General features: G+C 38.7%; 2 protein-coding genes across 2 annotated transcripts in view; both read right to left on the reverse strand.

The window, feature by feature from the left end:
- LOC113490361 (relaxin-3-like) overlaps nucleotides 1–1635 on the reverse strand; it is a 4394-nt gene extending 2759 nt beyond the window's left edge. The window contains exon 1 of the mRNA XM_026866776.1: nucleotides 1482–1635. Coding sequence (XP_026722577.1) covers nucleotides 1482–1635 — 154 coding nt within the window. The remainder of the gene's footprint in view (nucleotides 1–1481) is intronic.
- A 2803-nt stretch (nucleotides 1636–4438) lies between these two features.
- Nucleotides 4439–16868, reverse strand: part of PLGRKT (plasminogen receptor with a C-terminal lysine) — a 34694-nt gene continuing 22264 nt past the window's right edge. Inside the window, exons 2-4 of the mRNA XM_026866810.1 lie at nucleotides 14332–14462; nucleotides 13268–13377; nucleotides 4439–7519 (exon numbers count right to left, since the gene is read on the reverse strand). Of these exons, the coding sequence (XP_026722611.1) occupies nucleotides 7398–7519; nucleotides 13268–13377; nucleotides 14332–14462 (363 nt within the window). The 3' untranslated portion in view covers nucleotides 4439–7397. The remainder of the gene's footprint in view (nucleotides 7520–13267; nucleotides 13378–14331; nucleotides 14463–16868) is intronic.

Consider the following 16868-nt stretch of genomic DNA (forward strand, 5'->3'; position numbering starts at 1 on the left):
GTCGCCGGGCGGTCCCAGTGCCCGAAACCTGCGTCGCGGCGCCCTCGGGCAGACTCTCCCTCCTCTTTCTGCCCCTTCCTTGCTGTCGCGGCACCTTCGGCCTCCTTCCCGGGGCTCCCGGCTCCCCACCGACCCTCCGCCAGGCACTCCGTGTCAGGTCCCCCTGTTCATGGTCAAGTTCAGGTGCCAGTGCCCTCTCAGATGACTTAAAATGTGACAAACGCACCGGCTCATCCCTTTTTTCCTTTGCAGGTCTAGAATATGTATACCTACCCCTATATCCTAAAAATGTTGGCTGAAGCAAAAAGGCAGAAGAAAGTCGAGTAAAATAAGCACACTTCCACAGAGCTACTTAGGCGATGGACACCTGAGGGAGGTGGGATTTAAAAGCTTGAATTTCTCTCAAGTTTGTCATTCTGAACACCCACGTTCAGTGGCAGCTGTAGGCACCCAAGCGTCAGAGTCACCTCGGCTTGGACACACACGTCCCACGGATGTGGAGCTCCACACTCGTGTGTTTCACCAGCACCCCCCAGCAGGCTCTTGACAAGGGTGCCATTCTCTGGCCTCACCAAGTAGAACTATGTGCCCTGTGAAAGTAAACTTGCGCTTTTTTTTTGTTTGTTTGGAGGTTTTTTTCAGCACAATATGTCCCCTTTTATAAAAAGTCACACTGTGGAAAACCAGAAAAGTTAATCTCTCTAAAAATACAATGACACTCTTGTCTATAGATCCTTTTGCATGAGGGCTATGCTTTCTATCTGCACTTGAGTACTGTAAGTGTATAGAGAAAAACCCTCAAAACTCAATCTAGAAGGAGGGCACAAAGACATACGTCCACAGGCTAGTATACAAAGGTGAATGATTCACCACTGCTGGCAGAGAGGACATAGACTCCAGTCACCTTTTCAAGGAGGACTTGGGTGTTTTACACTGAGCTGAATACAGGAAAATGCTGCAGAGGGCTTGAACAGTGAGCAACCTGCAAAGTTGTCTATACTTGGACTTTCTTTTTGGTCCGGTCTTAAATGTTTTAGACAGTGGTACTGCTTCAACACTGGACACTAACTATAATCCAGGCTGTTACTAGGATACAATCTGCAGAAGTGGAGGCTGCCAATGTGAAATTCCCGAAGAACAAAAACCTTGATCTGTTTCTCCCTCAAAACCTTAATGGCTATTTTGTTAGAGACAAGTTGTGCAGAGGTAATCACAACTTGCATTTTTAAAGAGAGCAGCAGCTCAATCTTGTTGGTGTTGTGGACTTTTTCTGAAAATACCCATCACATTAGCTCAACTGACTCATGGATTGTAACTAGCCTAACAGGCAAGGGAATAGTTTTCAGTGGCTGGAGAGCTGTAGTTGTGTGCAAGAGCACTATTAGGACTTTCAGGGCAATGAGGAAGGTGCTTCCTGAGTTGGACAGTCACTGACCTGGTGACTCAGCTTCTAAACTAATACAATTTATTTTATATCCTACTTTGATGCCCATGCCCGATATTGGATCCAGTCTTTAAAAGCAGCAAAATGTTGGATATGTCTTTCTCAGAGTTTTTACCAGGGAATTTCGAGAGAGGTCCCCGAATAGCAGGCTGATTTGTCCGTCTAGCTGGGAGGCTACTGACTCTCCACATGCTTTAGCTTCAAATTTAACTGGACTGTGTTACTGTGGCACCACATCTAACTCTCCCTAAGCAAAGGCAGGCATTATGATGGCCACCTTTATGATTTTTTGTAAGAACCTAATTTTTGCAACTGTCTGAAGCACATAACCTCTGACTACAGCTGCTAAATGCAAGTGCACAAGAGACTGGAAAACAAATAGTTCAAAATGTTTTTTTTTTCTGACCTCACCTGCTTCTTAATTGTACTAAATATGAAAGAATACTTTCTGTGCCTTCCAGAGTGCCTGTTGGTAGGTGACAGAGTATGAGTTGATAAAGAGGCCTTGGAAGGACTGTCTTTTCAAGACATTTGTAATTCCTCAGCAGAGCCCACACTGCAGCACTGTCACTCTTCTCATTGAAAAACATGGGCTACAACTGCACTTAGGCTAGGATTAAAGACTGCAACAATGGGCAGCAAGTTAATGAGGATCATATCTGCATGAGCTGACAGTAGTTTGACATTGCTTAATGTTACTATGCTTAATGCAGTTTCATTAGTGTCGTGGTTGGAGCCCAGAGGGCAACCAAGCACCATGCAGCCATTCACTCACCCCTTCCCTTCCAGTGCTGGGAAGGAGAAGAATGAATCAAAAGGCTCAGGAATGGAGGTGAGGACAGAGAGGGGTCACTCACCCATTATGGTCACAGGCAAAAGACAGCTTCATTAGGGGAGAAAAAAGAGGCATCACTTTAATTCAAACAACTACCAACAGACAGAATGGGACAGGAAGAAGAGTTACCCTACCTTAAATACGCCTCCCCCCACCCCTCCCTTCTTCCCGGCTCAGTTTTGTTCCCGGGATCTCTACCTCCTCCTCCCCCAGCAGCGCAGGGGCAGGGGATGGGGGTTGCAAGTCAGTGCGATGCTTCTTCCTGCAAGGGGAGAGCGGGGGAAGCACTCGTCTGCATTCTTCCCCCTGCTCCACATGGCGTCCCTCTCACGGGAGACAGTCCTCCACAGACTTTCTCCACCGTGAGTCCTCCCCACGGGATGCATTCATCTCGAGATGCTCCGGCGTGGGTCACCTCCACGTGTTGCAGTCCTCCCAGTGCTGAAATACAACAGCGGGGGCTGCTTCTTCCCACAGAGTCCCGGGGTCTTCCACAGGTAAATCTGCTCCACTGCAGACCCCCATGGGTGGCAGGGGGAGGAGATCTGCCATCTCACCACAGGACACAGGGGGGGTCTCTGCTCTGTGCACCTCCTCGGCTTCTCCTCCTTCCTTCCATTGACCTTGGTGTTCCCATAGGTGTCCTTCTCATAAAACCTCCTCACAAGTCCCCCAACCTCCTCCCAGATTCCCCTTCTTAATTGCAAAGGTGCAGCCACCATCGCTAATTGGCTTGGCCTTATTAGCCAGAGGTGGGTCCAACTTGGAGCTGGGGGAGCTCCAAGAAGCTTCTCACAGCAGGACACTGCTGTAGCCCCCTCCTCTGCTACCAAAACCCTGCTGCACAAACACAGCACAATGAGTATTGCTCATTATTTTCCCTCCAGCAGTATTTTAGCAACATTGCTTTTGCATCTAAGACTTTTGACTACATCTACTGTGATTTGAATAGCAGGCTATAAAGAAACTTACTCTGCTTGTCATATAACTTTAAAACATAGAGGTTTTTATACAGAAAAGCCTAACCAGCAATCTCTCAGTAATTTGCCATGAATTTAAATCAACTCAGAGGCTAGGTTTGTTGATCTGTTCATTATAGCTAGAAAAACTACTTCTATTCAAAACAATTACATAGAGAAGAAAATAAATAAATCCAACTAATCTGAAGTAACTACCCATGTTCTTAATGTTTGTATTATAAAGAACAGACAACAGCAGAGCAAAGAAATGAAAGTCTATTCATGATCTGTAGGATCTTGCAAAGTAGGTACATCTAGTGTACTGTCTCAATGCAAGTATTTTGTCTTTTTTAGTTTCCTAAAATAAGGTAAAGATGATTGTACCATTTCTCTCCTTTGCACTAAATTTTGAATCTGCTGGCCAATAGCAATCAAAGTTTATGGAGAATAGAGGATGTTTCATGAAAACAGGTGGCTAAATGAAAAAGATAAATTTTAACAGTATCTTGATAGACTTGAATACCTCGAATAAAAGGCTTATTCACACATTAAATGTCAGACAATCTACACTGAAGATCAGAATAGGACAAAAAAGTACTGACTTCCTTTCAAACTCATGCAATTCACTGATGCAAGAACTACTTAGTATTTGAAAGCTGTCCAAATGTGTATTTAAAATATTTCTTAAGTTTGCTTAGTACCAGACAGGATTCTGCAAGAAATGTGAAATACCACTGCACGCATGTGATTGGTGACTAAGTACCAGTGTTATCCAGCTATCTTCATCAGATGATCCTTGGTTTCAGAAAGCAGTTCACCTTTAAGAAAGCCAATACTTTAAAAAGGAAGAAATCCAAGCATTTTTATACAATGAATTCCAAGATCGATTAAGCAATTAAATAATAACGCAGAAACAATCTCATTTGTATATGTCCACATAACTGCTTTTCCGTTCTACTTTTTAAAGCAGTGATATGCAGTCATAACATTTAGGAAGGGGCTGTAAGATCAACTTCCCTTATCATAAGGAAGGGTTCAGAAAAGTTAAATCATTCATCCAAGGAATGAAGGAATGAGCCCATACTGGACCTCCCCAAAGTGACTTTGCTTGTTTCTCAACAATACTTGTGTATCCTGTCAAAACTGGATTAACAAGGGAAGTGTGGGGCAGCAGCTGTGACTTACAAATAGCATGCACTTTCTTGGACTTTAAGTGAGACATACTCATAATGAGACCACAAAGAGTTTAATTTTGACAAGCTAATCATCACTGACTTCTCACTTTCTTGGAAGAATCCTCCTCCATGTGACACTGATTCAGGATACGTGCCTATCAGACATTACAACCAGAAAAACCAACAGGATTAATGTGGCAAGGAGTGCTCTCAGGTCAGAACAAGCTCGCCCTGCAGTTATTCTCCTTCTCTTCCCCAGTGATTCACGAAAACAAAGACAGTTGCTGTGATATATTGAAGTAAGTCTTACATCTGAAGCCAGTCAAGCACCAATGACAGAAGGGAGCAGGATGTTTTACGTGTTTTATTTATTTATTTCCATGAGTACAACTGGCATGATGATTATGGGCAATTGTGCCGTAAACATCTATTTCTCTGAAGTAGACCCTGTCAAAAGTAAACTCTTCTGCTTCCTTCCATTGTTCTCTGAAGGAAATCGTACAGCTCAACCACTCTGTGGCTGGATACCTATGTGACAGTTATGACTGGGCTTGGTACACATAAGCATTTTGATTAATACACTGGCAGTAGAATAAATACTCTGTAACAAAGAATAAGCATCTTCAAAACAAAAGCATATATTTATTAATAAAAAAAAAAGCAAAGCTAACAGTAAAAAATAAAGGCAGTAAAGGTGATTAACCCTTAACTTCTTGACGATCTTTGGCACAAACTATGTAGCCCATTTAAATCCATTAGGCTGTCCTGCTTAGAGCCTGTTGCTTTTCCTTTATAGATCTGGTAACTTTCACTGATACTCACTGTGTAATGCTGAAATAAATTTGCCCCATTTCCTTCACTTTTTAGTGTGGAGTCTTGCAATGGATGAACACTATTGATCTATGTTTAACATTTGGGAGGAAAAAGAAGTAAAATTTAGCTAGGATGGAGTAGTAAGTAGCTATCCTATTATCTCCTAAAACTGTTATGTGGGTCATTATTTTGCTTAGCCTGCTTGCTTCCTTTAACACCACCTTTTGATCCAACACCATAGCCAGCAATCTATTGCAAACACACAGATATTAATTCCTAATCCACAGTGGATAGGATTAGAGTATTTCCTAATTTTCTATGATTTGTAAATAAAACTGCTATTAAAACTGCTCTCTTGTAAAAATGTCTTTCATAGGATCAAAAAGTGGGTTAAAAGGCCCAGGTGGAGACATACAAATACCAAAACAAGCAAGCGGCTTTAGGTGTTTTTCTTTCTTGGAAGAAGAGTATCAATATATGACAGATTAAAACATAAAAGACTGTTGTGACTTCTTCAAAATTAAAGAAAGATGGACTTCAGAACTTGGACAAAAGGTAGTAGATGATCTGTTGATGACAGCAAAACAAGTAAGCAGCAATACATATGTTCCAAGAGCAGTACATAATATGAGCAAGTGGCAAGGGATTATGTTATAGGACAGGCAGAAAACATGAGGTGGTCTTGGACTACATTTTGTGAGCTCATAACACATGGGTAGCATGGAGTTGAGACATGCCTTCCAAGACAATTAAAATCACTGCCTTAAAACCTAATCAGCCAAAGTGTAGACCCTGACATTATAACCCAGCAAGCTATTATAACCCATTTTATCAGTCTGCACATGAAATGTACCACATTTGAAATGTTACATATTGTATGCCTTGTTAATATGCAGATGAGAGAACCAATTACAGAAGTGATTTGAAGGCAGAAGTCAATGTCCTTTCAGAAATCAATCTTACACAGCTATGGAGACTGTTATTAATTTCTTCTGCATTGAGAAGTTCTTGTTTTATGATATATTCACCTGTCTTACTGTAACTATATTATAATATTAGTCAAGTAGTCTTCAAAAATAGATTCAGGGCATTAACTCCAGCTGGAATTTAATTTTTAACTCAACAAATTGTCAGTACAGACTTAGGCTTAATTCATTACTGGATGCTTTTTGAGCATTTGATATTCATTTCACAAGTAGAATAATGCTAGAAGATTTTCCATCCAAAACACAGAATAATCTGTGCTTAAACAAGATTTCCAATACAGAAAGATGCATTTTTTGCCAAGTGTAACATCACAACACTAAAATATACTAAAATTATATTCTCAGTACATACCATGCAAGAGGGAAGGCATGCAAAAAAATCCCTCAGTTTTTCAGTACTTGTAAGGCCCCTTGGATCTACCCATTACAAAAACATACATTAATAATTTTGCTTGCTGTTAGCCTAAGTTAATATTCATCTTAGTGGTGAAACTCTGATTTCATGTAAACAAATTATCCTGAGTTTCAGAATGTCAAACAAGCATGAAAAAGATTCAGGAAATAACCACATAATTTGTTTTCTCTTTTTGAGAAATTATCTCTGCTCATACTTTAATACAGTTTCTCCTAAGAGTAAAACACACAGTTAGCAAGTGACGTGTTTACTTCTGAACCTACTTCTGATAAAAGCTGTTTATTCCAGAATTTGAAGCAGATGGTGAATTTACTGACTAAAGAACAGCAAATAAAAGTGTCTTATTTTTCAAAGTTGACTGTCTATTCCTGACTTCAAATTGAGCTCTGCATCTTTAAATATACTTGAAAATTGTGACCATATTTATACAAATTTATAACTACCAATTAACTTATTTTTGTTAATTATAGTGAATTTGGTCAGTACAGAACATTTTTACTACAGGTGAAAGTTATTTTCAAACTCTAAATAGACAGTGGAAGTTCATTATTTCATTCTAAACAAGAGGAATATGCTACAGCAACAACTGATATCTTTCAAGAGCTACATACAATATGAAAATAATTGCTTTATAAAGTACGGATTTTAAAAGATTAATTATACTTTGATTTTATAAAAGCTCATAATTTCCTCAACATTTTAATGATTCATTTATGTCCAAAACTAGTATTACAATCACATTTCAGATATCAAGCTTTTATACCAACTTTCTATTTTTCTATGAAGAATTTGCTCTTAGATTTTCTGATTTTCTCCAGGTCTTCATAAGTGAGTGGTCCTTTTGGCAATTCTAGCAAAATGCTCTGTGTGTCCAATATGTTCTCTGCTTCACCTTAAAAAAATAAAGAAATGAAGAAATAAAATAAATTTCCTCATCCTTACTGTGAGAAAGCAAAGGAAGTAAAAAAAGAAAAAAAGAAAGAAAAAGAAAAATAAATTGATTTAGCTATTCTTGTTTTGGCCAGAACAACAAAATACCAGGTCATAGCTATGTATTTTAGAAATGAGCTGATGCCACTGTAGCATTAAAGTTGTCTTTAAGGAATTTTGGACCGGTGGGATAACTGCACACAGAGGTGTTTGTTCTGAACTGAATATCTGCTTCAGGCTGCAATTGTTTGAAAGAACTTCAAACAAAACAATCAATTGTGCAGTTGTTGTTGTTTCTGTTAGCCCCTTTCTCCTAAAAACTACACCGAGTTAGAGTAAAGCTTAATTTAGAGATTTATTTATTATACACGTTTTGTAATGGAAGCATGAGATACAGCAAGGACTTAGCATCACCATGTACTTTGTACCAACCCCATACTGTATTTGACCAGTTAGAAGCCTGAGGGTGGATCAGACATATACATAAAGGCGTACATAATCTTTAACAAGCAAATTCCCCATACACAGTATCCTAGATGCACTATATTTGGGCACAATTTTTTTTCTTGTTTCAGGCTTAGGCTAGAAGATATCAGGCTATAGGCACAGGACTTGAAGAAGCATTGGTCAAAGTATACTGCTCACAAAAAGATTTGATAAGACAGTCACCTAAAAAAGCAGCTTAACAGTCTATCAGGGAGAAGTTGCAGGGTGCAGAATGCTCTGGGTAAGGCTGGAATGAAAACATCTAGGATAGAGAATCCAAAAAACAAAGATACAGATTGAACATCATACGTAAGTTGTGGTGGTCTGACTGTGATATAAGAAAGATGAAGATTAGGCAAAGAATGTGTTTGTTTTGGCTGATGCCATTTGGTACAATGCCAACAATCTTGTTTACCTATGCCTTAACTCGTAGCTTGAGGATCATTATGACAGTGATTTGAAGCTGTATTTATGTGCAATAAACCTCACTGAATATGGTAATGCAGTCAAGATCATGGTAATTCTTTAAAACATTCTGAATGCCGAAATCTCTACAGCTGCAGTTTTGGTAGTACTGCAGTGCTTGGGATCTCCACACATCAGTGATATCCAACAAGACAACACTGATTACTGTTCCCTGTAACTGGTAATAAGACAATGTCCATCAGTTGCATATAGCATGTGGTTATGAAATAGCAAGAGATCTTAGGGAACAGAGAGATGTTAAAGTCAAATCTCTATGCATGTCACTCAGATGCACTAGAACAGATTGCCCAGACACCATGCTTCTTACATGGATTAGATACAAGGAGTGAACAACCTAAATCTTGGAAAAGGTAGCCAGAGTTTCATTGCTTAGTGGAGAAGTTCTGTGCAGTTGGAGGCTGGCTATATAATCCCTCGCCTCCTCTAATCATTTGTCTGAAAAACATCAACAATATATACCTGGACTGGGAGAAGCAGAATGGCAAGGCCAAGAACAGAGACAGCAGGTCCATGAAAGATTGTTAGTGTCCTTAGCCATTCAGAGAAGACAGTGTACCTGAGCATTGTTCTGTAACCCTGCCATACCCAAGAGATTCAGTTCTGATACATGGCCCTGGCACAGGTATTCCCCCTTGTGCTGGTTTAGGCCCTGCCAGGACCGGAGACCACGTTGCTGTTGTCCCTCCCCCACCCTCAGACACAAGTAGGGCACAAACCCCGGGTTAAAATAAGAAGAAATTTAATACAACAGTGTAATAAACAATCTGAACAACAACAGTAGCAATGATAACATCGATAAACAGCAATAACAGTAAACAAGACAAAAGATATACAGAGAAATACCGCAGTGGACACAGCCAGACCCCACCTGCTTTCCCAAACAAAGCCACCAAAGATAAAAGTTCCTGCGCTGCCATGCCCGGACCTGATATCAGCATGGTATGAAAAACCCAGCTAAAGAGCCTTTCCCCCTCTCTGCTAGGGAAACTTAACCCTATCCTAGCTGAACCAGGGCACCCCTTATGTCCTCAGTTTTCACTTTAAGTAGCCCAAACTACAAAGCAGGGAAAAAAACCCTGACTTCAATGTGGGAGAATAAGCAAGTCATGAGAAGATATTTGGACAAGTAGGCTAGAGAAAGAAGAAAAGATTAACTGCAAGCAAGATCAGAGCAAAATGCCTGGCAAAAGAGAAATACAGAAACCTTCCAGGGGTATAAACGGATTCCAAAGAATGAATGACAGCAGGACTATTTGATCAAGGTGGTTCAGGTACAAGGAAGATTGTACAGTACAGAAAAAACTGCAGTTTAGCTTAAGAGAGGGATTGTCTGTGAGGCTGAAAATAGGCATACCCTGAAGGAAAGAGACCAGTTAAGGAGGGAACAATAAAGGGAATGGAGTATACATTCATTATTACACCACTCAGATGAAGCATAGAATGCACCAACAGAATACATGGGCAAACAGAGAAGTAGTTGAGAAAATAGTATGAGAGTGGACACACAGATCAGCTGAGTAGTAAGGGCAAGCATTGTGCCTGCAGGTCAATTGCATCATAAAACCTTCTCTTCAACTACTTCACTTTAGTCTTAAACAAAAATGAACTCCTGAACCTGATTTACACAAATTTACGAACCTTCTTCTGATTTCCAACCAAGATTCATTCAGTCTAGTCCACTTCCTTTTATGCTAGTGCTGATATTAGTAATTAGTTTAATTTCCTTCTCTTATTTTCCTTTATCTTATCCTGTAAGTAGAATCTGGAGACCCAAATCTCTCACAGAATCATCGAGGTTGGAAAGGACCTTGAAGATCACCTAGTCCAACCATTAACCTCACACTGACAGTTCTCAACTACACCATGTCCTTAAGCGCCAAGTCGACCCAACTCTGAAACACCTCCGGGGATAGGGACTCCACCACTGCCCTGGGCAGTCCATTTCAACACCCAACAACCCCTTCTGGAAAGAAATGCTCCCTAATATCCAGTCTAAACCTTCCTTGGTGCAACTTGAGGCCATTCCCTCTTGTCCGATTGCTTGTTACTTGTTAAAGAGACTCATCCCCAGCTCTCTGCAACCTCCTTTCAGGGAGCTGTAGAGGGCGATGAGGTCTCCCCTCAGCCTCCTCTTCTCCAGACTAAACACCCCCAGTTCCCTCAGCCGCTCCCCGTACGACCTGTGCTCCAGACCCTGCACCATCTTCGTTGCCCTTCTCTGGACACACTCGAGCCATTCAATGTCCTTTTTGTAGTGAGGGGCCCAAAACTGAACCCAGGAATCGAGAGGCGGCCTCCCCAGTGCCAGTACAGGGGTAAGATCCCTTCCCTGTCCCTGCTGGCCACGCTATTGCTGACACAAGCCAGGATGCCATTGGCCTTCTTGGCCCCCTGGGCACACTGCTGGCTCCTGTTCAGCCGGCTGTCAATCAACACCCCCAGGTCCCTCTCATGTGTTCTTACAAGGCTAAACAAACTAATGACTTTATTTTCTCTTGCAAGGCAGCTCAGCATTCTGTAATAATTTTAACTCTTCAGTAATTCTAGATTCCTTATACAGAAGAGATCCAGATTCTGTGTAAAATCCCAAGGAAGGTATTACTGTTTTCCTGCATCAATACCTTCCTATCTGTACTCTCTATTTGTACTAAGGTTGTGCAATATCCATCCTGGGAGATGTTCAAAAGCCATCTGGACATTTTCCTGGCCAATTGACTCTAGGTGATCCTACTTGAGCAGGGGGGTTAGATCAGACAACCTCTAGAGGTCCTTTCCAGCCTCGACCATACTGTGATACTAGGGAACCTCACTTTCTGTTTTTATACTTTGTTTGACTCTCATTATTTCATCTGGATTATACTCATTCTGTGACCACTTAATACATTCAGGTTTTCTCCTTTTTTTATCATTTCCAGCTGGTGAGCTCTGATGGTAGAAATACCTACTAGCCTCTAGCTTCTTGCTGGCCTTCTTATCAAATTGAATCCTATTTTATTATCTGTTCTTCAAGTCATCAATTCTTCTTGTAGTACAGTTTCTTTCTTTCCTGTTGATGACACCAGACAAGTTTTTATCCGAAGAACTATTAGTACAATCTACTCATAATTTCAAATAAAAACCAAAACCAGATCCAGACTAAATCTTGAGAAATATTGCTAATAACCTGCTAAAACCTATCTTTCCTCTTTAAGCATAAACTTGTGGCATCGTATCTTTACTCCAATGATTACCTCTCTACTAATTTCCACGTCCTTCATGGAAACTGAATCTTCATGTGATACCACACTTTCATGTGTTTATAGTAGATCTACCATATTTCTTTTGGAAAAGAGAAATAATTTTCCTGGAAAAGACAGAGTTAGTTTGGCATATTTTATTTTATTGTCTATTTGTCTACAGAGCTGCTTTTCTCCAAAACCTTTTCCAAAACCTTGTATACTGCTGAAGTTGCCCTAGTGAATCTGGAGTTATGAAGATAACTTCTCCTACTTGGAAAGCAATAGGATACCACATTGCCCCTCTTCAACCTATACAGGACAACATGGTCCTCAGAAAACACATTACATACTCTTGCTATGGGGTTTGTTTTATGATCTACTTGCACTTTAAAAATTCTGGAATGAAAATGACCTCCTTAAAAAAAAATAAAATTAACAAATCCTAGATTCCAAGTGTTCCTTTTACGTTGTATGTAGTAATCTCCTTTTCAACACTCTGATTTCCAAGAGCCATCCAGTTTCTCTCCCTGTGCTTAGCTGCTTCTTCATATTGAAATCCAAAGCAATGTATTTAGTGGGGTTTAGGAGATGTTCACAGATATACATTGCTAGACCACCTAGATATATGTGCCCCTGTATGCAGCAGGAAATATCTCACTGTTTGTATATTTTTGCAATTTTTAAGTACACAGAGTTATTTTCATTATTTTCAATTAAGTACACAGAGTTAGAAAACCTAGCTCTGAGATCCAGAGGCTAAGATCAGGAGCTGAAACAAATTTTTATTTTGTTTCTCTATGCTTGTGTCAGTAGCAGACAGCAAAATCAAGATAGTTAATTAAGATGATCTGTGAAGATGACAGGCCATGGACCAATGCTGTCCTCATTTACAGTGAACACTCTTAGCCTGTTCCTTCACTACTAATCAGAGCTAACATAAATAAACCTCTGTAGTCCTCAACACTCATCACTTAATCAGATCTGCCACTGGCAACTATGAGGCAAGACCCCACTTTCTGGGACTCTCATTTTTCCATCTTAGCATGGCACTGTGGCAAGAGGATCAGCTGATAACTGTGATAGGTCATGAAGGTGTAAGGGCACGTTTCCTGTCTGTGTCCCTTTATTTGCTCTTATCCCCTAGGCTTTGCCAAAACAGCAGTATTGGAGTGGAATATGGAAGGGAATCACTAGATCTGTCATTTCTCCCAAATATGCAATGCTTTCTTCAGCTGTATTTATAGCCTTAAAATTCACTTTTTTTTTTTTTGAAACAAGAGACTAGAAATTAACAAACAGTCTTAACTGGAGGAAAAGGCTGTAAAAGCAGAATGAGTACTCTTGACTGAGAAAGTATCTGCTTGTAAGAGAAGAAAAGAAATGAAGGAGTAAGATCTTTGACAAAAAAAGGGAGAAAATCTATCACAAGTTTTCTCCCAGACATTCTAAAAAGGTAATAGGTTATCTGAAATATTAAGCTTGGTTCTATGTGTGAATTGGACAGACTTATATACAAATACCTTTTATCCTTTGCATCAGTGTCCCATAGCCCATATCATATTGATAGGCAAATATAAAGCTTAAGGGAACTATTGGCAGTAAAACTCCTGGATTCTTCTTTTTTATTGCTCTGTTTGGGAAAAAAAAAAAAAAAGAAGGATTGAAAAAATATTATTTAGTACATTCAGCACATCAGCACTTTTAGATTAGGTTGACCTTGACAGTCTTGTGTGTCCCTCTACAATCTCTAATCAAAGAACAAGTCCTAATTTCCTCAAAAACTTTCATCTTCTGGTTGCTTTCTTACTCAAATATTAACCCAAGGGTATTAAAAAAATGCTTCAAGTTAGTTTTGAATATATCTAACAAAAATGGCATTATCTAACTCATGTAGCACGCATGTGTACATACATATATTCATCTAGCCACACGCAACATGTAGCAATCAAGATATTCAGTTCCAAATGCATCTGAGTCTACAGAGAACACATAATGCATAAAGTGTATTTAATCTGTACTATGTACACACAATCACAAATATATCCTACATTCCCTCTAAACATGTTATAGCACGAGAAAAAACTGTCACCAAACAAAAGTCCTATAAGGCAAGTTCTTCCCCATGAAATACAGCTTTATTAGCCACGTTTTTTTTCCCCTTTGGTGAGTTTCTTGATTCAAATTTTAGGTAAACAGATTTCAGAATATGTTCACTGACATATTAAAAATACCAGATGATGAAGGATTTCTTGCTCATTAACAGTTCATTAAGTCACAATACAGAAAATAGCATGGCTTTTAAATAATCCCCCATGTTCCACAACTTTTATTTTACACTGAACTTCTGGTACCTCAGCTATATTATTTTATTGTCAGTTGACATGTGTCTGCTTTCATATGTCTGCAGTACAGACATAACCACATCTGGAAAGACAGACATCAGAGTCACTCTGTCATTTGATCAACCTCTGAGCAGTTACTGGATTAAAATAACAACCTTTTATAATGCAAAAGGAAGATCTAACAATATAGAAATATAAATGTAACATAATTATATTTTTTGTGTAGGAAATAAACTTCATACCCAGCTGTTAAACCTACAGCAGCAAGTCCAAAAAATGCCCCAAAGTATTTGAGAAATTCTCGTGTCCAAGCAATCTGCATGGCTGTTTGTCTCTCTCTCATCTGGTTCTGCATGAGTAGTTGCCTTTCCAGCTAAAGAAGGGAGAGAGGTTTAACAAAATTAAGTAATCCATTTATTTTAAAGACTGAGTCAATCTCTCATTGTTCCATAAATGCAAAACATTGAGGTTTCTTTTTTGTTGTTTTATTTCAGTCATTGATAGTTTTTGATTGAGAATGGTCTTCTTCAGTAATAACTCAGAATAGTTTATACCAAGAAATTATTAGGTCAATTAGCAAATGCTTTAATGCAGTATCTTTCTAATGCTGCTTCTCAAGGTCAAGAAAATCAAAATACCAGTGTTAGGTTTTAAAAGTTCTCCAAGTCTCAGTAGCATTTCCTGGGTTCTCTGACCTTTGCATTTCCGTGGTTATCCAAAGGGTACCATCTAGCTGCTTTCCAATTTATTATGCTTGATTTTAATTTAGCAAATATATAGTATCTTTAGAGTCAGTCTTGACACTGCTTTTCCCTTTGAGGATTTCTCCGAGATGCAGCATCATAAAGCTAATAACTTTTGAAACACCATAGTTTGGAAATACAGAAAAAACACTGTGAAGATATCAGATCTTTTAAAGATACTGGGATACATACCAAAGGTCCATGAGAAAGTATTTCTGTAACTAAAATTAAAAAACAGCAATGCAAAAAGTACAATCTAGACTGTATATTCACATGTCAAAGCAGAACTTTCTATAGTGTGTAAGAATAAAAAAGCAGAGTATTAGATTTTTTTCCTTTTAACTTACGTGCCCCATTTAAACATACTGGTACATTTCCATTAAATAAAGGTAAATTTGGTATTTCTTAAAAATTCCTCTCTACTGTACAGAACACCAAAAAGACAATGGTCTTTCCTCATTAGAGTGATGCAAAAAGTAAGAACTGTCCCCAAAATAAGCAGTCTGAAACCAGAGTACAGGTGTTAATTAACAGAATAAGAAGACTGCTTCTTCTCATTAATGTTTGTAATTTTTCAGAGTACCTGAGCTGGTATGTCTAGCCTAACTAAGTTGCATAAAAAGTCCTACAAGGTACAGAAAACAGAATACCAGCTGCCTAAAAAAGTATATTCTAGAACAGAAAGAACAAAGACCTAATTCAGAAAGTTCCCTTATCATGCATCTATAAAAGTAATTAAATCTGTTCTTTTCTCCTGCTTTCTAATTCAAGAATAATTTAAAGGATTTGTAATTACTTAAAGTTTCCACCCATTTATTTATCTCCATTACTATTGATTTAGCCTGAACAGAACAATTTCTGTTAAATTGTTACTAATTATTTCTTCAGACTATGTTGATCTTGCTATCTTATTTACAAGCTCATTCAGTACCTGGATAGGTAGAATTAATTTTTTAGACTGCATAATGAAAAAAGGACAGATCTAATTACATATAATTGTACACAGTAGGAAAAACAACATTCACTGTAGTCTCACAATGCTGTTTCATCTGTTTCTTACCTCAAGACTTATATTGCAATTGTCCTCAGAAAAAAATATCAACAGGCTCTACCTTCCTGATATCCATAATTTTCAGAAGTAGTAATTATATAATGGCTGACAAACCACTTAATAAAATATCAGAATAATTAGATTTTATTTTGTCACCTATGAGACACCTGGAAATTCTAAAGTAAACTAGCACACTGCCCGTTAATTAGCCCCATTGTGGTCTCCAATATCCTAAGCCTGGTAAATTGCTGAGGGTTGACGTGACAAGATAAAATAATGACATGTAATATCAATTTAATGACCTCTATTTTCCCCTTCTATTTGATTATATGTGTAGTTTGCATACGTGTGAAAAGTATTAAGGGATCCTTTGTTTGCCTGTCAGCACAGATAAGGAGCCTACGCTTCCAAGATACACAGCATTACCCTAAATGAGCTTCAATTTGAAGTATATGGGGAAGAAGTGGGACAAGGATATGCTGATGAAATATAGGTCTTACCAAAAGGAAAATTAATGGGAAAAGAAGAAAAACAGACAGTTTAATATGCACCAAGCATAGAAAGAATGAAGCATGGAATAAAAAGAAAGCTGTAAATTTTAATCTGCAAGAGTAAACTAAAGGAGCCTAACATGATTTCTTTAAAAACAAACAAACAAACACCAAGAAAAACCCTCACACAAGTTATACTTTGATAGCTTTTTAAAACCCAAGTACTGAAAGAGAACGATATTCCTGAGTCACAGACACTAAGGTCAAACACCTTTCTGTAGGAGCCTGTCGTATCAAATTTCAGAAGCCCAAGGATACTTTTATGTATATCTACAAGTAATTTATATAAATAACTTAGTATAAATGAAAACAACTTGTTTTCTATATTATAAACAGCAGCCAGATAACACAATCAAACATTTTTTCATATCAGTTTCTAACCTGAAGGACCTATTTTTTTTTTTTTTTTTTTTTCAGTATTGCTGCAGAGTTTG

The sequence above is a fragment of the Athene cunicularia genome (genome assembly GCF_003259725.1).
Source record: "Athene cunicularia isolate RWA chromosome Z unlocalized genomic scaffold, athCun1 chrZ_part4, whole genome shotgun sequence".
Lineage (NCBI taxonomy): Eukaryota > Metazoa > Chordata > Aves > Strigiformes > Strigidae > Athene > Athene cunicularia.